The sequence below is a fragment of the Bombina bombina genome, chromosome 2 (assembly GCF_027579735.1).
Source record: "Bombina bombina isolate aBomBom1 chromosome 2, aBomBom1.pri, whole genome shotgun sequence".
NCBI lineage: Eukaryota > Metazoa > Chordata > Amphibia > Anura > Bombinatoridae > Bombina > Bombina bombina.
The window spans coordinates 970,613,258-970,638,785 of NC_069500.1; the positions used below are offsets into that span (position 1 = coordinate 970,613,258).

Below are 25,528 nucleotides of genomic sequence, written 5' to 3' on the forward strand. Positions count from 1 at the left end.
CATCCACAGAAAAAAGTCCAGTAGTGGCAGCGCACAATTTATTAAATATCACAGATCATCAGTCCTAGCAATATTAACGGAGCAATCCTGAAACATCGCTATTATATCTGATGATCTGTAATATATAATAAATGATTTGTCTACTGGACTTGTTTTTGGATATATTATGTGGAGTCTGAAGTATTGACCCTGAGTGGCATGCTTAGTCCTAAGTGCTGGACTCTCACTCATTTTTTGGAATGCTTTTAAAGCATTACAGAAAAATATGGTTGTATCCCTATATGTAAATCTGTTTATATTGAAAGTAAAAGGAAATTTATTTATGTACAACTGATAATTAGGGATTTTTTCATTTAAGTAAAGCTTAAAAGAAATTGAAACCCAACATTTTTCTTTCACGATTCAGATAGAGCAGCAATTTTAAACAACTTCCTAATTTACTTCTATTATCATTTTTTCTTTGTTCCCATTTCTGGAGCACTATATGGCAGCGATTTTGCAAGAATGTTATCCATGTGCAAGAGCACTAGAGGGCAGCACTATTTCCTGACATGCAGTGCTCTAGATACCCTCCTAGGTATCTCTTCAACAAAGAGTATCATAGGAAAGAAGCAAATTTGCTAATAAAAGTAAATTGGAAACTTTGTATGCTCTGTCTAAACCACAAAATAAAATGTTTGGGTATCCCTTTAAATAGCTTCTGGTGGTCAGGTCACACTTCAAGAAGCATAAAAAATGTTTTAGCAAACAAAAACACACATTTAGAAACAAATTGCAATACATTAAAAAAAAGTATGCTTACTGATAACTTCATTTATTTCATGTTGTTTAGAGTCCACAATCCATTACTCCTGGGAATTACTCTTCCTTTCCACTAGGAGGAGGCAAAGATTCCCAAACCCCAAGAGCTCTATAAAACCCCTCCCACCTCACATGTACCTCAGTCTAACGTATAGCCAAGTAAAATGAGATAAGAAAAAGGAATAAAATGTTCATCTATTTACACGAAAAATCTTGCTTAAGACTTTGCTAGGAATACAGAGAATGAATCTTTAGACAAAGCAGATATGGCTGCTATCAATGATTTGATTTCTCTTATGGAGGATTCTAATAGTTCTAATACAGAAATTGCACAGGGGGATATAAATTGGAGAAATATACTTAAATCTAAATCACATTTTGTGCCGTCGAGTAATATCTCACATAATACATCCTCTTTTTTAGACTTGGTATGCAAGGACATTCTAAGTCTATCAGAAGATTTAGAGCCACAATTCAATAATCTAACTATTGATGAGAAACATGCCCTCCAAGAACTTTCTAAGTGGTCAGACACTCAAATAAAACAGAGCGATAAAGGAGGTAATATTGTTTTATGGCCCACCCCTATGTATATAGAAGAGGCGAAAAGACAACTCAGCAATAAGAAGCACTATATTAACCTCTTTAATAATCCTACAGATTGTTTTCTCAAGCAATATAACAAACTTATTAGTTCAGCACTCTCAGATGGTATTATAGATAACATTGAATTTAAATTCCTGGAGACCAAACAACCAAAAACTCTATACCTATTACCCAAGATTCACAAAAATTTGATATGTCCAATTGTCTCGGGAATAGGGTCCCTCACAGAAAAAGCGAGTAAGTACGTTGATGCAAGACTCCGTTATGTGGTTGAATTATTACCATCATACACTCGAGACACCATGCATGTATTAAATAAAATTGATAAAATCTCTATGACCCCCAATTTGATTCTAGTCACTTGTGATGTAGAATCACTTTACACTAGTATAGACACAACATGGGGGTGTAAGGCAGTGTCACACTTTCTATCAAAAAATGATGGTATGTCTGATGAAACCAAAAACTTCATAATTGAATTATTGGAATTCATACTTAAACACAATTATTTTGTTTTTGATGAGAGATTTTATTTACAGACATGTGGGACACCAATGTGGATGTCTTGTGCCCCAACGTACGCTAACATATACCTGGGCTGGTGGGAGGAAACCGTAGTATTTCATAATACATTGGAACGGTTTACTAAACATATCTCCCACTGGTCCAGGTATATAGATGATATCTTCTTTGTATGGGAAGGATCAAATTAACTATTATAGGAATTTATATCTAACCTAAATACCAATCCTCTGGGATTATATCTCACTATGACAACAGATAAACAGAAAGTGGAATTTTGGATTTAACTATCAGAAAAGTAGATGATCATTTAGAGACTGATTCATATAGAAAACCTACCTCTACGAACAATATAGTAAGAGCAGATAGTTATCATCATCCGAACACCATACATAGTTTACCTGTAGGTGAATATTTAAGAATCCGTAGAAATTGTTCAACCATAGAATCATTTAAATCTGCAGCATCAGATCTCAGAGTGAGATTACTTGAGAGAGGCTATTCTAAAAAAGCTTTAGCTAGAGCTTATAATAAAGCTCTAGGTAGAAATAGAATTGAACTTCTGAAGCCTAAAATTACCAAATCTACTAATCCCGTGAGATTTATTTCAACATACACGAGTCATAGCCCACTGGTTTCTAATATAATCCAGAAACACTGATGTATTACAAACTGTCATTCCAGTTAAACCATTATTCACATATAGAAGAGCAAATAATCTCAGTAATTGCCTTACATCAAGCCATTTCAACAGGAATGTGCATAAGGCTCCGTTATACAAAGGATCTATTGCATGTGGGAATTCCAATGTTTGCTCGCATATGATTAAAAAGAAGACTATTGTGGATAGGTTTAATAAAAAGTGGATTATTAAGAACCATATCAACTGTAAGAGTACTAACATAATTTATTGTGTTTCTTGTGAATGTAATTTAATCTATGTCGGAATGACTACCAGGTGCATGGGTACCAGAATGACCGAGCACTTAAGCAACATCAGATTAGCAAAAAGAGATGTTGAGAATGGTAGGAAAATAACAAGTGTAGCGAGACATTTCCTACAAAAACATGATGGAAAAACTCAGGGCTTTAAATGTTGGGGCCTTGAAACAATTAAATCTGGGATTAGAGGTGGCGAGACAGAACAGGCTTTATTAAAAAAGGAAGCTAGGTGGATATTCAGAATGAATTCTGTAATGCCATTTGGTATGAATGAGAATAACAATTTTTGGGTATATCTTTAAATAGGCCAATATCTCTTTAAGGGATATTTATTGCACATCCAGTGTGGTTAATAAACAGATCAAAAGTATATCGAATGTAAAAAGAAGTAATTTTTGATAGTTATGACCACTATAATAAGTTACCATGGGACCCATTACAAATTAATATTGGGTCATGGTCTGATTGTGTGCACTTACCATTATTCCCTTACTATTATAGGTATGGCACTAGATAATATACTCAACTTCAGATATGCACCCCGACTAGGGTGATCTCACTGAATAAATTTACCACAATCCATATATCAATATGATTATCAAAATCAATTATAAATAGGATTTGGGAAATTGTAAGATCCCATAAATGTACTGGATATAGTTTCAATACTAATTACTGCATCACAGAATTTCTAGTGACTTATTACAATGTCACAGCAACTAATTGTGAAATCTACCAGTACAAACAAGTTATTTGTAAGAGGTGCATGTCTGAGAGTAAAATTAGTTTGTATTACTGATCATATAAGGTTTCCTATATTTTGGTGTCTTTGCTGATTATTCTCCTGTATCCAACGTATCCAAACATTTCACACCAATAACTATTGAATTCCACTAGGTTTGTATCTTTTTCACTACTAAAATACGATTGCAAGCTATAACTTAGTGGCAATAGTATCCGTTATACATTCCTACTATGTACAAGTATATGCAATGTAATTTATGGTTGTTACTATGGCAAGGTATATCTGTCATATAAATACAGGCAGTGTATTGCTATTGACAGCTTAGCTGTCCACGATTACGATTCGGAATATAGTTTAGTGCAGACCATGTAAGACGTCATTGCACGTCACTGAGGGGCTTGTCTTTTGACTAGGGTTGCACCGATACCGATACTAGTATCGGTATCGGTACCGATACCAAGTATTTGTATGAGTACTTGTACTCGTGCAAATGCACCGATACTTAAACCGATACCTCCACTTCCTACCCATATGCTATCTTGTGGCGTTTTTTCAAACTGCATGTTCCCATTTCATTTTGAGCTGAAGTGGAGACTAAACTAAAAATTGTTTACTACTGTTCTGCCAATACAAATTGCTCTTATTTGTATTATTATAGGAGAGATCACTGTACTGCGTTCAGACAAACCCCTGAAGTACTGGGCAGTTAATAAACTGAGATTTCCAGCTCTGGCTAAAATGGTCCAAAAATATCTTTCTGCCCCATGCAGTAGTGTGGAAAGTGAAAGACTGTTCAACTTAGAGTCAAACCTCCTTACTGATACCAAAAACAGACTTATAGCTGATCATGCAGAGAGGCTTCTGTTCTGTTCCTTAAAAAGAACTTGCCACTAACTTTTGAAAAATTATTCTAATTGCTAAATTGCCTTTTTTACTGCTAGTTCTCATCTTGCACAATGATGTTCAAAACATACTGTACTCTGAGAAACATCCATAGGTTAGCTTATATAATTGCAGGAAGAGCACTCATGGCAAAAATTAAGTTAATTCCAATGAACACTAATCCTGCAATTATAGGACTAGATTTAGATTACATTTGATTGGTAAGCTTTATCAATGCTTTGTTCACATTTCCAACTCCATAGACTTTAGCATAGCATTGGTAAAACTTACCAGTCAAATATAATTTAGCCTATAGTGTTGTTCCCATGATTAAACAGTGCACTGTTCTATTTTTACTATTTTTCTATTTTTTACTGTATTGCACTTTTGGTTGGTTGTGATTTTATATTTGTTGTTATTATTAATATATTTTATTGTAATATTTTTATTTATAAACATGTTCTGTAAACTTTATGACAAATAAAACTGTTTTATTATTTCATAATGTCTTTTAAGTTACAGTCCTTCATAATTACAAAGAAGGAATCTTAAATAATTAGTCTGTATTGTGCTTGGTTAACTGTCACATGACATAAAAAAAAAAAAGTATCGGTAATTGGTATCGGCGAGTATTTGAAAACAAGTATCGGTACTTGTACTCTGTCTTAAAAAAATGGTATCGGTGCAACCCTACTTTTGACACACATCTGATTGGCAGAATGGTCTCTTCCTAACCCAATCGGCATTCATATTACACTATTCTAGCTTTGTAACAAGCATCACTGCAAGCGTACACTATTGGCTAAAAAGTAGGTGGTAAACTTTAGACGCTTTTTGATTGGTTTTAACGTTTTGTTAATAGGTTTAAAAGGAGACAATTGCGGACACTCGACTTGTCAATTTTAGAACAATATACACATTGAGAAAGGCCTATAACGGCCGAAACGCGTTTGTGTGGCCTAATAATTTATTTTAATAACTTTTTGACACCTTATTGACTGCTATAGCAATTGGCACCTTGTGTTACCCCTGCCACCTGAAGCCAAGGTATCCTGTTATCGGCCAGGAATACAGGGAGGTGCCACTGGGTGTTAGTGTGCAGTCTTTAGGTGTTTGGTTTATGTTTTGTTTTAGGTAGTTCTAGTTAAGGTGTGGGGTAGGTATTAGTAATATTATTTACTTATAGATTTTAAAATTAAGAAATAAAGTTAAATATTTTAACAATAATAAACGGATATAAACTTAGCTGGTTTGATACAGCTTTTTTCCCAGACATAGGTGCAAGAGTGCTAATAGTCCCTTCTTTATCCCACCTTGTCCCTTACCCTGTTTTTCACATTACTATTTAAAGGGGCAGCACTGAGGTAACTCATATACCTCTATATCCTATTTAATAAAGTAACACTGTGCCAATAGTTATCAAAACTTGATTGAAAAAGGAATAAGAGCCATAAAAGGAGCAGGGAAAAAAAGATGTGCTAAAGAAAATATTAAACCCAAAAACAAAGGGTGCGATCTCGTGAAATCTCACCACCATAAAAGAAATACATTTATCAGGTAAGCATAAATTATGTTTTCTTTCAGGTGATGAGAGTCCACAATCCATTATACCTTAGAACTAATACCCAAGCTGTGGTGTCCACGAGTCATAACATTTTTTTTATTTTTTTTAAAAATGTGCTTAAAAAATATATCACTCAGGCATGAAAAAATCAAGCTGAGACAACTGCCTATAGGACCTTCCTACCAAAGAAGAATCAAAAACATCAAAATGGTAGAATTTTGTAAAAGTATGCAAAGAAGCCCAAGCAGCTGCTTAGCAAATTTGTTCAACTGAAGCTTTATTCTTGAAAGCCCAAGAAGTGGCAACTGACCTAGTAGAATGAGCAGTAATCCGCTGAGGTGGAGGCTGACCTTCTTCCAAGTAATCCTTGTGAATCAAAAGTTTCAACCAAGAGGCCAAAGAAACAGCAGAAACTTTCTGTCCTTTTCTAGCACCTGAAAAGTGAATGAACAAACTAGAAGTCTGTCTAACGTCCTTAGTATAATATTTCAATGCAAAATTATGCGAAGATCTCTCTTAAGCATTCTTAGGGCCAGGACACAAAGAAAGGGCAACCATTTCTCTGCAAATGTTATCAGAAGAAACCATTTTGGTAAAAAAAAACCCTCAAAAGTAGTCGGTAAAACTGCCTTATCCTGACGAAATACAAGATAAGGAGGATCACAAGAAATAGTAGATAACTCTGAAATTCTTTTAGCAGAAGAGAAAGAAAAAATAAAACCTTCCAAGAAAGCACTTTAATATTCACCTTATGCGTGGGTTCAAAAGCCTGCAAAACCCTTAACACCAGGTTAAAATTCAATAGAGGAGAAATTGGCTTGACAAGCTGACACCGATTTTAACCTTCTCTGCTCTATTAGAGGACTCATGAAGAATCTATTTAAAATCCCCAAAAAGTTACCTTTGTTTAAGGAACCAAAGAACTCTTTGGCAAATTGATCCTCCAACCATGTCGTTGAAGAAACAGCAACAGTCTGTTTGTATGAAATATTGTTCAGGTAGGGAAACACTGCAATGCCTTGAAGATCTGATCACAGACAATAGTGCGCCCATAACTTTTAGGAATATACTTAGAGCTGTAGCCAGACCAAATGGTAGAGCAACAAACTGAAAATGCTTGCCAAGAAAGGCAAACCTCAGAAACTTGTAGTGTTCCCTGTGTATTAGAACATGAAGATAAGCATCCTTTAAATCTATTGTGGACGTAAACTGACCTTGCTGAACAAAAGGTAGAGTAGTCTAAATAGTTTCCATTTTGAAAGAATTAATTCTTACAAACTCATTAAGAGCTTTCAAATTCAGGACTTACCTGAAAATTCCTTACTTTTATGGAACAATGAAGAGATTTAAATAAAATCCAATCCCTTATTCCTGCAAAGGAGCTGGTAAAATGACTCCCATGTTTCCAGATCTGAAACATACTGGAAAAAAGCTTGAGCCTTTAAGGAATTCCTTGAAACATTGGAAAGAAAAAAAAACTTTCTTTGGGAGACCTTGTTCTGAAACCTATCCGATAACCATGGAAAACTATGTTCAGAACCCAGGGATCTAGAAAAGACTGAAAACAAGCCTCCTGAAAAAAGGCATAACCTGCCTACTACCAGAACCTCTGGATCAGAAACCTTCATGGAGATTTGGTAGTAGGGATAGATTTCTTAGCTTGCTCAGACTTGTTCCAGTTAGCACTAGGCCTCCAGACTTGGCCAGCGGTACCTTGCTTCTGAGTAGAGGAGGCAACCTTTTGTTCCTTATTCTGATGAAAGTTAACGAAAATTATTAGAAGCTTTAGACTTCTTGTCTTGAGGAAGAAAAGCCTATTTAGCTACAGTAAGAGTAGATATTATAGACTCTAAATCAGAACCAAACCGTTTCTATACCTAAAAAGAAAAGTTTGGGTTTTAACACAATGTCAGCATACCTGGACTTAAGCCATAAGGCTCTCCTCGCAAGTACTGCCAAATACACGCTTTTGATATTGATCTTCATAATATCAAACACAGTATCACAAATAAAATAAATGGCACTTTTGAGTAAACCCAAAAGGTTTTCACTAGCATAGTCATCAGAACACTGTTCTGAAAGACTAGATAACCAGTAAGTTGAAGCAGCAGTCACACCAGCAATAGAAATAGCTGGCCTAAGCAAATACCCTGCTTGTAAAAAGGCCCTTCTATGAAAAGACTTTCTATCCAAAGGGTCTTTAAAAGAAGTACAGTAGTGTATGTAGTAGAAATAACCCCATCAACTTTAGGAACAGTTTCCCACAATTAAACATTAAATAATTATACTTGCCAATAGACACTCATCCACCAGAAAACAACCAGTAGACAGCCAAACCATTACTGAAACATATCAGAGAGTATGGAATAGGAGTATATTGTAGATCCATAGAAGGAGGGTATGTGACAGATTTCCCATGAGGCTAAAAAGGAGCCACAAACCATACCCCATATATATCCCTCTGACAAGCATTGTACTCTGACAGGAAACCGGGCCTCAATATAGACTGAGAACCCCTCTGTCTGAAGACTCAAATGCACATCTTCATTCTTCAACCACCTCCAGCTGAGGCAAAGTAAAGACTGAAGTGGGAGGGGTTTTATAGAGCTCTTGGTGTTTGGGAATCTTTGCCTCCTCCTAGTGATAAGGAAGAGTAATTCCCAGGAGTAATGGATTGTGGACTCTCACCACCTATATGAATGAAATTATACTTTAGTGTATACTTTAAGATGGATAACTTAACAACTTGTGTACAATCATGCTGGCCACAACTGGGCTGTGCCTCAAGGTGTCAAAAAAAAAAAGTATTTTGTTTTTTTTACAGGCCATGATCTACAAGGTACAATGCAAATTGTATAATCATGTTCCATATCTTTTAAATTGACTATACAGGTGTGTAATAAAGTTGTTTTCACTGCAGGCACCCTGATTTTACTGAAACACCCTTATCCTCGTGAGGTGGAAGAGCCTTCAATATATGAATCTGTTCGGGTTCACACAGCCATGCAGACCGGACGCTGTGAATCTGACCTTGTAGCAGTTGCACCCTCGGTAAGCTATGTCATTTTTTTTACTTCTTAAGCCTTTGTTTCCAAATTTTAGAAATTAGAATCCAGGGAACTATGATATTCCATATTGTGTTATTAACCCCTTGGATGTCAGAAACAGCTTTACAATGTATTTCAGCATTCAGGCATCCAAGGGGCTAAAAATTTCTCAGGAGCCTTCCTCTGTAAAATAAAATGTCTGTATATCCACTGTATGTTGTTGCATTTTAGAGTGTTCCTTTAGTTTTAAAGGAGAACCTAAATAATAATTTACACGTCTGTAACATCTTTGTTTTTTGATATATAGGTATATCCTCAAATCACACACGCACCCTTTTTATCTCCCTTAAGTGGATTTTCGAGAAATGGTAAAACACATGTTTCTTTATTTTTAAAGGAGAATCTAAATACCAATTTTCATGTCTGTAACCTCTTCAGTTTTTGATATATAGGTATCCTCATAAAAATAGGTATCCTCATGAGTCAGTCAGTTCTTAAAGAAAAAGTCCTGACTGACTGACTGGTCAACGCCCAGCTCAAACCGTTTAACCTAGGAACGTGAAATTCGGAAGGTACGTTGTTTTTATGATGTAGGCACCCACTAAGGAAGGATTTTGGAAATTACGTATCTAAGGGGTTGAAAAAATTGAGTGAATTTTTTATTGAGGATACCTATATCTCAAAAACCAAAGATGTTACAGACGTGAAAGTTGGTTTTTAGAATCTCCTTTAAAAATAAAGAAACACGTGTTTTACCATTTCCCGAAAAATCCATTTAAAGGGACACTCAAGTCAAATTAAACTATAATTAATCAGATACAGCATGCAATTTTAAACAACTTTCCAATTTACTTCCAATAACAATATGTGCAGTCTTTTTATATTTACACTTTTCGAGTCACCAGCTCCTACTGAGCATGTGCAATAATTCACAGAATATACGTATATGCATTTGTGATCGGCTGATGGCTGTCACATGATACAGAAGAAGTGGAAATAGACATAACTTTGAAATTTGCCAGAAAAAAATCTACTCACTTGAAGTTCAGAGTAAGTGCAATTACATTGTCTTTTTACCATGCATTTGTTGATTATGCAAATCTAATGTATTTACTGGTCCTAAAAGGGGGGTGATTTATGAGGATACCTACAGTATCTAGCAAAATTGAGTACACCCCTCACATTTTTGTAAATATTTTATTATATCTTTTCATGTGACAACACAGAAGAAATGACACTTTGCTACAATGTCAAGTAGTGAGTGTACAGCCTGTATAACATTGTAAATGTGTTGTCCCCTCAAAATAACTCAACACACAGCCATTAATGTCTAAACCGTTGGCAACAAAAGTGAGTACACCCCTAAGTGGAAATGTCCAAATTGGGCCCAATTAGCCATTTTCCCTCCCCGGTGTCATGTGACTCGTTAGTGTTACAAGGTCTCAGGTGTGAATGGGGAGCAGGTGTATTAAATTTGGTGTTATCGCTCTCCCACTCTCTCATACTGGTCACTGGAAGTTCAACATGGAACCTCATGGGAAAGAACGCTCTGAGGATCTGAAAAAAATAATTGATGCTCTACATAAAGATGGCCTAGGCTATAAGAATATTGCCAAGACCCTGAATCTGAACTGAAGCACGGTGGGCAAGACCATGCAGTGGTTTCACAGGACAGGTTCCACTCAGAACAGGCCTCGCCATGGTCGACGAAAGAAGTTGAGTGCACGTGCTCAGCCACATATCCAGAGGTTGTCTTTGGGAAATAGATGTTTAAGTGCTGCCAGCATTGCTGCAGAAGTTGAAGGGGTGGGGGAGTCATCCTGTCAGTGCTCAAGACCATGCACCATACACTGCATCAAATTGGTCAGCATGGCTGTCGTCCCAGAAGGAAGCATCTTCTAAAGATGATGCACAAGAAAGCCTGCAAACAGTTTGCTGAAGACGCAGATAAACTTATTTGGTTTAGATGGTGTCAAGCGTGTGTGGTGGCAACCAGGTGAGGAGTACAAAGACAAGTGTGTCTTGCCTACAGTCATCCATGGTGGTGGGAGTGTCATGGTCTGGGCCTGCATGAGTGCTGCTGGCACTGGGGAGCTACAGTTCATTGAGGGAACCATGAATGCCAACATGAACTGTGACATACTGAAGCAGAGCATGATTCCCCTCCCTTCGGAGACTGGGCCAATAGGCAGTATTTCAACATAACGACCCCAAACACACCTCCAAGACGACCACTGCCTTGCTAAAGAAGATGAGGGTAAAGGTGATGGACTGGCCAAGTATGTCTCCAGACCTAAAACCTATTGAGCATCTGTGGGGCATCCTCAAATGGAAGGTAGGGGAGTGCAAGGTTTCTAACATACACCAGCTCTGTGATGTTGTCATGAAGGAATGGAAGAGGACTCCAGTGGCAACCTGTGAAGCTCTAGTGAACTCCATGCCCAAGAGGGTTAAGGCAATGCTGGAAAATAATAGTGGCCACACAAAATATTGACACTTTTGGCCCAATTTGGACATTTCCACTTAGGGGTGTACTCACTTTTGTTGCCAACGGTTTAGACAATAATGGCTGTGTGTTGAGTTATTTTGAGGGGACAGCAAATTCATACTGTTATACAGGCTGTACACTCACTACTTTACATTGTAGCAAAGTGTAATTTCTTCAGTGTAGTCACATGAAAAGATATAATAAAATATTTACAAAAATGTGAGGGGTGTACTCACTTTTGTAAGATACTGTATATATCAAAAATCGAAGATGTTACAGACGTGAAAATTGGTATTTAGATGCTCCTCTAAAAATAAAGAAACACGTGTTTTACTATTTCCCGAAAATCCACTTAAGAAAGGTGAAAAGGGGGGTGATTTATGAGGATACCTATATATCAAAAAACGAAGATGTTACAGACGTGAAAATTTGTATTTAGATTTTCAGTAAAAATAAAAAGAAACACGTGTTTTACCATTTCCTGAAAATCCACTTAAGGGGGGTGAAAAGGGGGGGGGGTAATTTATTTGTCTTAGTAACATAAAGCACTGGAGAAATAAATTAAATAAAAACCCACTCACATATGAGAACTTCTGCTAAGCTTGAGATATGAGTTACACTTGGAGAGGATACAGGCTCCCTTTGGTTTCTTGCACAGGCATTGGTGGCACTGTTCTGTTAAAGTCGACTATAATAAAAAAAAAATCTAATTTCATTTTTTAATAGTCTTGTTAATATTTCCAGGATCTGTATAATCAGCTACAATCTGCTGGATAGAGGAGTAATTACTGTTACTGCTTAAAATGTCCAACCTCTCTAGAATCATCTGTATAGCATATTAGCCGTCTGTCTTTCCTTTCATTTGGATACATGGGCATTGATACTGGCACTGATTTGGGGGACTCAAGTGTTTGCTAAACTAATTAGAAAATGAATTGTGTATTTTAAACAGTTACAGTGAGTACTCTTCTATCTAACAAATTATTAATTAACTACAGACCATTTCAGATGGACTTCTATCACACAGCAAGCTGAGGAGATCTGAGCACATTAAAAGCCATTACTAAAGCCTACAAAGCAAGGCAGTGCTCCAATATTACCTGCAAAGGTAGTCTGTATATAGCAGTAGTTCTATGAGAGGTTATTTGCACCACAGTTTGTTACTATATCACCCCCCCCCCCCTAACTTCAAAGATACCATTTGCCCTAAATTTGCAAAATAGTGCCAATTATCTACACAGTGCATAGAGGTAAAGGAGAGGTATTTAAATAAATTAAAACAAGTAGAACATGAGATCCCCCATTAAAACCTCATGCTCCCCTCGATATATAGATTTGCAGTCAGTTGTTGGCACATCTGAAGATTATGGTCTAGACCCACCACTTTTTGTATCCTGCCCAAATGTATTTTAGACTCAGGGCTTTGCAAAAGATCTCAAATGTAAGTGGACTTATTTGTATAATTTGTCTCTCTTGCATTAGGCTGATATGAATAAGCTACACTATAAATATTGTTTTGTGGTGTCCTTTGTATATTTGTATGTGTATATATATATATATATATATATATATCAATCATATAATTATGTAATACATTATTCTGGCTTAAGACATAAGAGTACATTCTATTCCAGATGAAAGGGTTATTAATACAATAAATATATCATATAAAACTCATAAGCAACATGCAGTTCTCATAAATAAAGCACCATATGATGGGAATTGTGAATTTGACAGCATCAAGCTGGAACCCATTCAAATGTGCTATATTCAGAATACAATCTATTCTTTTTTCAGCTTGGTACTAAAGAAGGCTACCTTACCAAACTTGGTGGACGTGTAAAGGTAATGTGGTTTCATGACCTTTATATAATATTAAATGACTAATATAATAGCAGGCTTATCTCAGGGCTTGTAGTTACTGCCAGTCACAACTAAAATCCTATAGTGGTTTATCCAAAGAAGAGTTAAAAGCATTTGAAATGTCCTTATAATGGAACATGTGATTTGAACTTAAACCATCAATATCAATAGTAACATTTTAAAGAAACTTTGCTTATATCTGTCAAGATCAGATTTATTAATGCCTTGCTTTCATTTAATGCAATATTTAATAGGTCTGTTATTCTCTACAGATGTACCATGCTCTAAGCCGGTCTTAGCAAATTGGTTGTAAATCTGAACATGTGACAATATAATGTTCTAGTGTTGAAAGACTAAAACTGTTGAGTGACACTGTTAGAACTATCTGAAATGCAATCTGCCATGTGGTGATATTTTAGCACTATTCTAACAGCTGTTACAGTGAAGAGTATTTCTTTGGAAGTGAAAGAAAAAATAAAATGAAAAAAATAAATAAATAAAACCATTTCTCTTGTTGAACTTTATTCTTCGAAAGATCATACAAGAAGTGTATTTGCTACAGTTTGTTTTGTGTCATACCAATAGCAACCAAAATGGGTATATACAATGCCTTGCAAAAGTATTCACCCCCCTTGGCATTTTTCGTGTTTTGTTGCCTCACAACCTGGAATTAACATGGATTGTTTGAGGATTTGCATCATTTAATTTACAGAACATGCCCACAACTTTGAAGATGTTTTTTTTTAATAGTGAAGCAAACAACAAATAGGACAAAATAACAGAAAAAGTCAATGTGCATAACTATTCACCCCCCTAAAGTCAATACTTTGTAGAGCTACCTTTTGCGGCAATCACACCTCCAAGTCGCTTTGGATAAGTCTCTATGAGCTTGCCACATCTTACCACTAAGATTTTTGCCCATTCCTCCTTGCAAAACTGCTCCAGCTCCTGCAAGTTGGATGGTTTACGCTTGTGAACAGCAATCTTTAAGTCTGACCACAGATTTTCTATTGGATTGAGGTCTGGGCTTTGACTAGGCCATTCCAACACATTTACATGTTTCCCTTTAAACCACTCAAGTGTTGCTTTATCAGTGTGCTTGGGGTCATTGTCCTGCTGGAAGGTGAACCTCCGTCCTAGCCTCAAATCACGCACAGAGTGGTACAGGTTTTGCTCAAGAATATCCCTGTATTTAGCACCATCCATCTTTCCCTCAACTCTGACCAGTTTCCCAGTCCCAGCTGCTGAAAAACATCCCCACAGCATGATGCTGCCACCACCATGTTTCACTGTGGGGATGGTGTTCTTTGGGTGATTTGATGTGTTGAGTTTGCACTAGACATAGCGTTTTCTTTGATGGCCGAAAAGTTAAATTTTAGTCTCATCAGACCAGAGCACCTTCCTCCATACATTTTGGGAGTCTCCCACATGCCTTTTCGCATACTCAAAACGTGCAAATTTTGTTTTTTGCTGAAAGTAATGGCTTTCTTCTGGCCACTCTGCCATAAAGCCCAACTCTATGGAGCGTACGGCTTATTGTCGTCCTATGTACAGATACTCCAGTGTCTGCTGTGGAACTCTGCAGCTCCTCCAGGGTTACTCTAGGTCTCTGTGCTGCCTCTCTGATTAATGCCCTCCTTGCCCGGTCCGTGATTTTTGCTGTTGTGCCATGTTCCTTCCATTTGGTTATGATAGATTTGATGGTGCCCCTGGGGATCATCAAAGATTTGGATATTTTTTTATAACCTAACCCTGACTTGTACTTCTCAACAACATTGTCCCTTACTTGTTTGGAGAGTTCCTTGGTCTTCATGGCAGTGTTTGGTTAGTGGTGCCTCTTGCTTAGGTGTTGCAGCCTCTGGGGCCTTTCAAAAAAGTTGTGTATATGTAATGACAAATCATGTGACACTTACACCTAGATTACGAGTTTTGCGTTAGAGGCTGTGCGGTGCTAACGAGCAGTTTTCCCACACCGCTCACTTACCGCACTTCAATACCAGCGCTGCTTAAGTCAGCGGTGAGCTGGTGTAACGTGCTCATGCACAATTTCCCCATAGGGATCAACGGGGAGAGCCGGCTGAAAAAAAGTCTAACACCTGCAAAAAAGCAGTGTAAAGCTCCCTAGCGCAGCCCCATTAATTCCTATGGGGAAATAAAAGTTATGTCTACACCTAACACCCTAACATGAATCCCGAGTCTAAACACCCCTAATTTTACACTTATTAACCCCTAATCTGCCGCCCCCAACATCGCCGACACCTACATTATTCTTATTAACCCCTAATCTGCCGCCCCCAACGTCGCCGCCACTATAATAAACATATTAACCCCTAAACCGCTGCACTCCCACCTTGCACACATTAGTTAAATATTATTAACCCCTAATCTGCCGGCCCTAACATCGACACCACCTACCTACATTTATAAACCCCTAATCTGCCACCCCCAACGTCGCCGCCACTATATTAAAGTTATTAACCCCTAAACCTAAGTCTAACCCTAAACCTTACACCCCCTAACTTAAATATAATTTAAATATTTCTAAATAAATATTACTATCATTAACTAAATTATTCCTATTTAAAACTAAATACTTACCTGTAAAATAAACCCTAAAATAGCTACAATATACCTAATAGTTACATTGTAGCTAATTTAGGATTTATTTTTATTTTACAGGCAAGTTTGTATTTATTTTAACTAGGTACGATAGTTATTAAATAGTTATTAACTATTTAATAACTACCTAGTAAAAATAAAGACAAATTTACCTGTAAAATAAAACCTAACCTAAGTTACACTAACACCTAACACTACACTATAATTAAATAAATTAACTAAATTAACAATTAAATAAATTAAATTAGCTAAAGTACAAAAAAACCCCCACTAAATTACAGAAAATAATAAACAAATTACAGAAATGTAAACTAATTACACCTAATCTAATAGCCCTATTAAAATAAAAAAGCCCCCCCCAAAATAAAAAAAAACCTAAACTACCAATACCCGTTAAAAGGGCCTTTTGTGGGGCATTGCCCCAAAGAAATCAGCTCTTTTACCTGTAAAAAAAAAAAATACAAACAACCCTCCCAACAGTAAAACCCACCACTCACACAACCAACCCCCCCCAAATAAAATACTATCTAAAAAAACCTAAGCTCCCCATTGCCCTGAAAAGGGCATTTGGATGGGCATTGCCCTTAAAAGGGCAGTTAGCTCTTTTGCAAGCCCAAACCCCTAATCTAAAAAATAAACCCACCCAATATACCCTTAAAAGAAACCTAACACTTACCCCCTGAAGATCGACTTACCGGGAGACGTCTTCATCCGAGCCAGGCGAATCTACTAGACCAGAGCGGGAGCGAGCTACATTTATTCCAATAGCGAGACCAGGCGCACTGTGACTAGCCAGCAAGCCCGCAAAGCACTTTGGATATCCAAGACCCGCTCAGTAGATCCTGGAGCGAAGTCCAACTTTACACAGCAAAATTGGAAAATACTTTCCAATTTCGAAGTTACTGCATATATAATGTTATATAATTCTGCACTGTGTGCAGAATTGTATAACATTATTCTGAACCTTTACTGTCCCTTTAAGACTTTAGTAAATAACATTGACAGTAGCCAGGTGAGCACTGTTGCTGCTGTGATCACCTTACTAAATTGTTATTAAGGGCATCAACATTTGAAAAAGAGGTCCATTAAAGGTTTTTTGGGGGTTGTTATAAAAATTTGAGAATTTGTGCCAGAGTAGAGATAAAAGCATTTTTTATTTTTTGCCAGGTGATCACTGTTGTGTGTAACTTTTCACATGGTGAAACCCCATGTTTTGACTTTTTCTTTAATATTTTAATTTTGAGGGACTTGGTGCCAAAACCATTTAAAAGAGCTGAATATTATCTTTCAAATGAGGGGTCTTGATCATCTGTAGCTGCTAAGGGAGCTCACATCAAGGGGTATGAATCACCTCCCTCCATGCAAAACCCTTGCAGCTACACTAACCCCGCATCTTTGTGGCATCACCATGTTTGTGGCGACGTCACCCATTTAAAATATAGCTTCTGATTGTCAATCCCCCTGCGTGACATGAATGGTTCATCACCACCTGTGTTCGCATGACAAGAACAGCCCATGCGCAATAAATCAGTTAATTCCCTATGAAATATTATAATGCATGGGAAAAAAACACTTTGCAGTGTTCCCTCATTGTTTATTCTGCCTGCTTTTCCTGTACTTTGATTGACACTTACAACAAAAGTATGAGTTTAATATACAGAGCTGTGTACAATGATTTGTGGCCCTTGCTTAGGTGACTATTTATAATCTAAGGTATCCTCTCAGTTTATCTGAAATATTTGTTTAGAAAGAAGATGACACACAAATCTACTACTCCAAGCTAGATGGCTACAGAGATACATCTCTTGTCATTGTCTCACTAGATGTGTTCAGCCTGTATTGTATTGCTGATCTAGAGCTGACTGTAACTATAAGATAACCGCTTTGCAGTGTTTAAACACACAAATATGCAAACAATAGTGCACTAAAAAATGCACTTTTATGTCTCTCTAAAATTGTTTTCAACCAATAATATTTTTTATATCTTTAAATGTCATTTTTCAACTTAAAAATATTGCTTGGGAAATGGGACTTCAAAGAACTTTCTTGGTTAGGCAGAGTTGCTTCAATTAAAATGACACTCTTACCCAAAGCGTTGTATCTATTTAGATGTATTCCATTTAATGTTCCACACTCTGTTCTACATCAAATCCACAAATTATTTTTCACTTATATATGGGGCAACAAAAAACCTAGGATTGCGTACACTATACTACAGAGACCATATTCTAGAGGTGGGGTCGCACTTCTAAATATCTTTACTTACTACGAGGCAGCTAGACTATCCCATATCTATCCCATATCTCAGTGTGGAGACTTAAGGGCGGCAAACCAGGCTGGTACTTCTTAGAAACAGCCAGTATACCTACGGAACTGGGAATAGCAGATGTTATATGGATCCCTAATTTTCGGAAACTCTCCTCTCAACATAATTGTAAAACACAACCTGTCAATATGTCAATATGGCAAAACTTAAGAGGCCGCTTTCTGATAGCTCCACATCCATCTCCAGCCCATTATATACAGGGTTTGTTCTGGGATCTTACCAATATTCATACTAAGGACAGGAAAATGGGAAACCTAGAAGTCGTATCTAATCTGTATGAACACAACTCACTAATTAACATTAACTCGCTTACTCTGAGGTTTGACCCAGTTCCTTCTTGGTTGCCCTTCAAAAGCTTCTGGGTCTTTAGCAAAGTTTCCCAAACCTCAAAATGCCTATAAATACACCTCCCACCACACCCACAACTCAGTTTAACGAATAGCCAAGTAGTGAGGTGATAAAATAAGGAGTAAAAAAGCATACAAAAAGAGGAACTGGAAATATAATTTTGCTTTTATACAAAAATCATAACCACCATAAGAAAAGGGTGGGCCTCATGGACTCTTGCCAAGAAATTAATTTATCAGGTAAGTTCTTACATAAATTATGTTTTCTTTCATGTAATGGGCAAGAGTCTGTGAGCTAGTGACATATGGGATAGAAATACCCAAGATGTGGAAGTCCACAGAAGAGTCACTAAAGAGGGAGGGATAAAATAAAAACAGCTATTTCCGCTGAAAAAAATTAAATCCGCAAACAAAAAAAATAAGTCTTTCTCATAAATTTCAAGAAAAAAACTTAAATTTAGATGGGAAGCCATCAGATCTATTTCGGAAAGACCCCACATCTGTACAATCTGACAAAATACATCGGGATGGAGAGACCACTCCCCTGGATGTAAAGTCTGACGGCTAAGATAATCCGCTTCCCAATTGTCTACACCTGGGATATATATAGCAGAAATTAGAACGGAGTTGAATTCTGCCCAAGAAAGTATTTGAGATACATCTTTCATCGCTAAAGGACTACGAGTCCTACTCTTATGATTGACATATGCCACAGTTGGAATATTGTCTGTCTGAAAATAAATAAATGATTCTCTTTAATAGAGGCCAAGCCTGAAGAGCCCTGAAAATAGCAAAGAGTTTTAAAATATTGATTGGTAACCTCGCCTCTTGAGGATTCCAAACCCCTTGTGCTGCCAGAAACCCCCAGACAGCTCCCCAACCTGTGAGACTTGCATCTGTTGAAATCACAGACCAGGAAGGACGAACAAAGGAGGCCCCTTGAACAATAAAATGATGGTTTAAACACCAAGTCAGAAAGAGTTGAGTGTCAGGATTTAAGAATATCAATTGTGATATCCGAATATAATCCCTGCACCATTGATTCAGCATGCAAAGCTGCAGAGGTCTCATATGAAAACAAGCAAAGGGGATTGCGTCCGATGCTGCAGTCATAAGACCTAGAACTTCCATGCACATAGCCACTAAAGGGAATGATCGAGAGTGAAGGTTTCAACAGGCAGAAAACAATTTCATTTGTCTCTTGTCTGTTAAAGACAGAGTCATGGACACTGAATCTATCTGGAAACCTAAAAAGGTGACCCTTGTCTGAGGAATTAAGAAACTCTTTGGTAAATTGATCCTCCAACCATGTCTTTGAAGAAACAACACAAGTTGATTTGTGTGAGATTCTGCTAAATGAAAAGATTGAGCCAGTACCAAGATATCGGCCAAATAAGGAAACACTGCAATACCCTGCTCTCTGATTATAGATAGAAGGACACCAAGAACCTTCGAAAAGATTTTTGGAGCTGTCGCTAGGCCAAATGGAAGAGCAACAAATTGGTAATGCTTGTCTAGAAAAAAGAATCTCAGAAACCGATAGTGGTCTGGATGAATTGGAATGTGAAGATATGCACGCTTTAAGTCTATTGTGGACATGTAATGATCTTGCTAAACAAAAGGCAGAATAGTCTTTTTAGTCACCATCTTGAAAAAAATCAAAAAATGATTCAAAAACTTCAGATCCAGAACTGGTCTGAAATCATTTTCCTTCTTCAGGACAATGAATAGATTTGAATAAAAACCCAGACCCTGTTCCAGAAGTGGAACTGGTACAATTACCCCTGAAAGCTACAGATCTGAAACACATTTCAGAAAGGCCTGAGCTTTCACAGGATTTGTTGGAACGTGAGAGAGAAAAAATCTTCTCACAGGAGGTCTTATTCTGAAACCTATTTGATACCCTTGAGTGACAATATTCTGAATCCAAGGATTCTGAACGGAACCTGCCCAAACATCTTGAAATAATTTCAAACTGCCCCCCACCAGTAGAACTGGATTGAGGGCCGCACCTTCGTGCAGTTTTGGGGGCTGGCTTTTGTTTCTTAAAAGGCTTGGATTTATTCCAACTCAAAGATGGCTTCCAATTGGAGCCAGAGTCCTTAGGGGAAGGAGTGGTTTTCTGTTCTCTATTCTGACGAAAGGAACAAAACCGATTAGAAGCTCTAGCTTTACCCTTAGATTTTTTATCTTGGGGCAAAAAAACTCCCTCCCCCCCAGTAATAGTGGAAATAATAGAATCCAACTGACAACCAAACAAATTATTACCCTGAAATGATAGATATAGTAACCTAGATTTAGATACCATGTCAGCATTCCATGATTTGAGCCATAAAGCTCTTCTAGCTAAAATAGCCAAAGACATATTTTTAATATCAATCTTGATGATATCAAAAATAGCATCACAGAGAAAATAATTAGCATATTGAAGCAAATGAACAATGCTAGACAAATCAGAATCTTTTTCCCGTTGTGCTAAGCTATCCAACCAAAAAGTCGATGCAGCCGCAACATCAGCCATAGAAATGGCAGGCTTGAGAATATAGCCCAGGGTCAGCTCTAAGGGGGGGCATTGGGGGGCAATGCCCACCCAAATAGAATGCTGTGCCCCCCAATGCAAAAGAAGTTATTTAAAAAAAAAATTGTGACGGGTGACGGGTCCCCCAGGGTCCCAAATGTCGCATAAACCATTTGCAGCCACTGGACACTGGAGATCCGCTACTTAGAAGGGCCCAGCTAATCTCTTTACTCTCCTCTATTTACAACCAGATAACAAATAAAGTTGCATTTCCCTGCTGGTGCTCTCACAGTTAACCTAGGACTTGCACTGCCCCTCCTCCTGCTAGCCCACTTACTACGGAGCTGAAGTGAGATGATGACATCATCAGACCTCTGCAGGAAGTGCTGGGAGAAGCTAACAGTCAGTGAGAGGGAAGGCAGAAGTAATTTTCTGAAAACACAGCCGTATAACCAATGTGTGTGTGAGAGTAGTATCCCTTCCCTATTGTGCTTTATATCCTGTCAGCCACAGATAAAGAAGCAAATTGGGAATTCTTTGGTTTCCCCACTGCAGGTCACACAAAACAAGTGTGCATTGTGCCCATGGGGGACTTCTTTGATTGATGTTGTGAATCGAATTAAAACTTTTGCAAAGACCGGAGAGTGAAGCGCCTTTTCTTCCTTTTGGGGTTGATTGATATCAATATATATATATATATATATATATATATATATAATTTGCGTGTATATACATACTGTATATACTGTGTGTGTGCTGGTAAATATCATTAATAATATCTGCACAAGTAATGTACTGCTTGGCACTCAAACTTATTGTCACATAAAAGCTTATTTGATCATTAGTAGGGTCATTGGTAGAGCTACACATGCAAACAGTGTCCACTGGCTATGTCATATGTGGGAGGCATTCCTGAGATATGACAAATGTAACCCCTGCACTGCCATAAATCTGGTAAATGTAACTGCTGCGGCACTGCCAGACATCTTTTAAATGTAACCCCTATACTCCTTGAGATATGACACATATAACCGCTGCACTTCCAGAAATATAAACAAATCTAACTCCTGCACAACCAGAGATCTGATAAATGTAACCCTGGACTGCCACAGTAGGTCTGCTCTTATTTTGATTCTCATACATGCTTTTTAAATGCGTGCCCCCTCGTGAAAAAAAAATGCCCCCCCCATTTCATTCGTTCTGGAGCCGACCCTGATATAGCCAGAATGTAAATAAGCTTTCTTTAGATAAGATTCAATTTTCCTATCTAAAGGATCCTTAAATGAAGTACTATCTTCCATAGGAATAGTAGTATGCTTGGCAAGAGTAGAAATAGCCCCATCAACCATAGGGACTTTTCCCCAAAACTCTAAATTAACCACTGGCAAAGGGTACAACCTTTTAAACCTAGAAGAAGGAACAAAAGAAGTACCAGGCTTAGACCATTCCTTAGCAACCACATCAGAAATAGCATTAGGAACAGGGAAAACCTCAGGTGTAATCACAGGAGGTTTATAAACAGAATTTAAATGTTTACTAGATTTGTTATCAAGAGGACCAGACTCCTCAATATCCAAAGTAACTAATACTTCTTTCAACAAAGAACTAATATACTCAATCTTAAAAAGATAAGTTGATTTATCAATGTCAATATCTGAAGCAGGATCTTCTGAGTCAGAGAGATCCTCATCAGAAGTAGATATATCAGTATGTTGTCAGTCATTACAAAATTCATCAGTATCATGAGAAGTTTTAAAAGACATTTTAAGTTTATTAGAAGGCTGAATAGCAGACATAGCCTTCTGTATCGCATCAGCAATATAATTTTTCATATCAACAGGGATATCATGTACATTAGATGTTGAAGGAACAACAGATACTATACTAGTACTAATAGAAACAGTTTCGGCATGCAAAAGCTTATCATGACAACCGTTACATACTACAGCCGGAGATATAGGCCTCTAGTTATAAATATCTGCCGGACCTGATCCGACAGTGCGGATCAGGTCCGACAGACATCGCTGAATACGGTAAGCAATACGCTCGCCGTATTCAGCATTGCACCAGCAGCTCACAAGAGCTGCTGGTGCAACGCCGCCCCCTGCAGACTCGCGGCCAATCAGCCGCTAGCAGGGGGTGTCAATCAACCCGATCGTACTTGATCAGGTTGATTTCCGGCGATGTGTGTCCGCCTGCTCAGAGCAGGCGGACGGGTTATGGAGCAGCGGTCTTTGTGACCGCTGCTTCATAACTGCTGTTTCTGGTGAGTCTTCAGACTCGCCAGAAACAGGGGCCATCAAGCTCCATACGGAGCTTGTTAAATAGAGCCCATAATCTCTGCTAGCTTACAACAGATACACTTAGCTTTTGTAGAACTGTGTTCAGGCAGCATGGTTTCTACAGCAGCTTCTGAGACAGGATCAGATTGAGATATCTTGTTATATGTAAAAGAAAAAATAACATTTAAACATAAATATCTTATTTCCTCATATAGCAGTTTCAGGACTGGGAAAAAATGCAAATGCTAAAATAGGCAAAAAAAAACAAATAGCATAGCCCTCTGAGCATAAAGAAGGCAAGGAGCATATAGGAAGTGGGGTAAAAATAAAAACAATTTTTTTTTGGCGCCAAGTATGACGCACGATGCAAAAGGATGTATAAACATTTTTTGGCGCCAAAAAACATCCGGAAATGACGCAACTCGCATCATAACAGACACAACTTTGCGCCAAACAACCTGGCGTCAATTAGGACGCAGGAAATGACGAACTTGCATCATCATAGACGCACATTGATGCCAAAAAACTCTTGCACCAAGAATGACGCAATAAATAACAGCATTTTGCATCCTCGCGAGCCTAGATTTGCCCACGAATTTTAAAGAATAAAAAGTCAAATAGGAAAAAAGATTAAACCCCAGGTAAGAAAATATAGAAAAAATAATTTCCTAAAACATGATTCCCATACTAAAACTGCTAGACTGCAAAGGGAAATATAATATACATAGACCTGACTCATGGCAAATATAAGTAAACACATATATTTAGAAAAATACATAAAGCGCCAACCATAGCTGAGAGTGTCTTAAATAATGATACATACTTTTCGAAAGACACCCATCCACATATAGCAGATAGCCAAACCAGTACTGAAAACTATCAGCAGAGATAAGGGTATGAGTATATTGTCGATCTGAAAAGGGAGGTAGGAGATGAATCCCTACGACCGATAACAGAGAACCCTTGAAAAGATTTTCCGTTAGAGAAACCATAAAAATCAATAGGCGATACTCTCTTCACATTCCTCTGACTAACACTGTACTCTGAGAGGAATTGTTCTTCAGACTGCTTAGAAACGCTTATCATAGAAGAAATCATAAAAATCAAGCACAAACTTACTTCACCACCTCCATAGGAGGCAAAGTTTGTAAAATTGAGTTGTGGGTGTGGTGGGAGGTTTATTTATAGGCATTTTGAGGTTTGGGAAACTTTGCCCCTCCTGGTAGGATTGTATATCCCATACGTCACTAGCTCATGGACTCTTGCCAATTACATGAAAGATAGCTATGTACATTAATGAAAAGAAACTCCAATGTAATAGTAAATGTATGGCTGGAGACTCAACATAGTGAAACTTCAGTGTGTCTCATGGCCCTAGGCATTAATGGATTTATTAAAATGTTATGTATATACATGTCTTTATACGTTATCATTCTCACTCTTATTTTAGAACTGGAAAACCAGGTGGTTTATACTAAATCGAAATGAACTTAAATATTTTAAGGACCAGATGGTAAGTTCTTTTTTTTCCACTTTAAACGTGTCAACTTTATATCTATCATCTATCTATCTATGTGCGTATCATACAGCATTAGTAAATTTAGTTGTTTCTGGACGGTTGTGATTATGTTGTAGGTTAAATATTCATTATATTTTTATTATTTATAAAATAACAATATGAAATTCTCATATGTGAGTTGACTACATCTAATGAACTGCACTGTCAATATATAGCTTTAGTAATACACATGTTCTCTAGAGTTACACAGACCGTATTATTAGGTAGTGGTGGGTGTGTCCACACTGGAGTGGTGGGGTGCCGTGTCCGAGAGGTCCATGGGCAAGTCTGGATGGGGCTCGATCAGTCCCTTAAAACCAGGACACAAGGGGCTGTGAGAGGGAAGCGGGTCACACCTCCCAACTATGAAAATCATGCAGGATGCAAGACGGTTGGGAGAGTGTAAACAAAAAAAAAT

General features: G+C 37.6%; 1 protein-coding gene across 2 annotated transcripts in view; it reads left to right on the forward strand.

Moving 5' to 3' along the window:
- Positions 1–25,528, forward strand: part of DAPP1 (dual adaptor of phosphotyrosine and 3-phosphoinositides 1) — a 267,600-nt gene that overhangs the window by 207,574 nt on the left and 34,498 nt on the right. For both annotated transcript variants that reach the window (XM_053703479.1, XM_053703480.1), the window contains exons 4-6: positions 8,983–9,113; positions 13,395–13,442; positions 25,003–25,065. In XM_053703479.1, the coding sequence (XP_053559454.1) occupies positions 8,983–9,113; positions 13,395–13,442; positions 25,003–25,065 (242 nt within the window). The remainder of the gene's footprint in view (positions 1–8,982; positions 9,114–13,394; positions 13,443–25,002; positions 25,066–25,528) is intronic.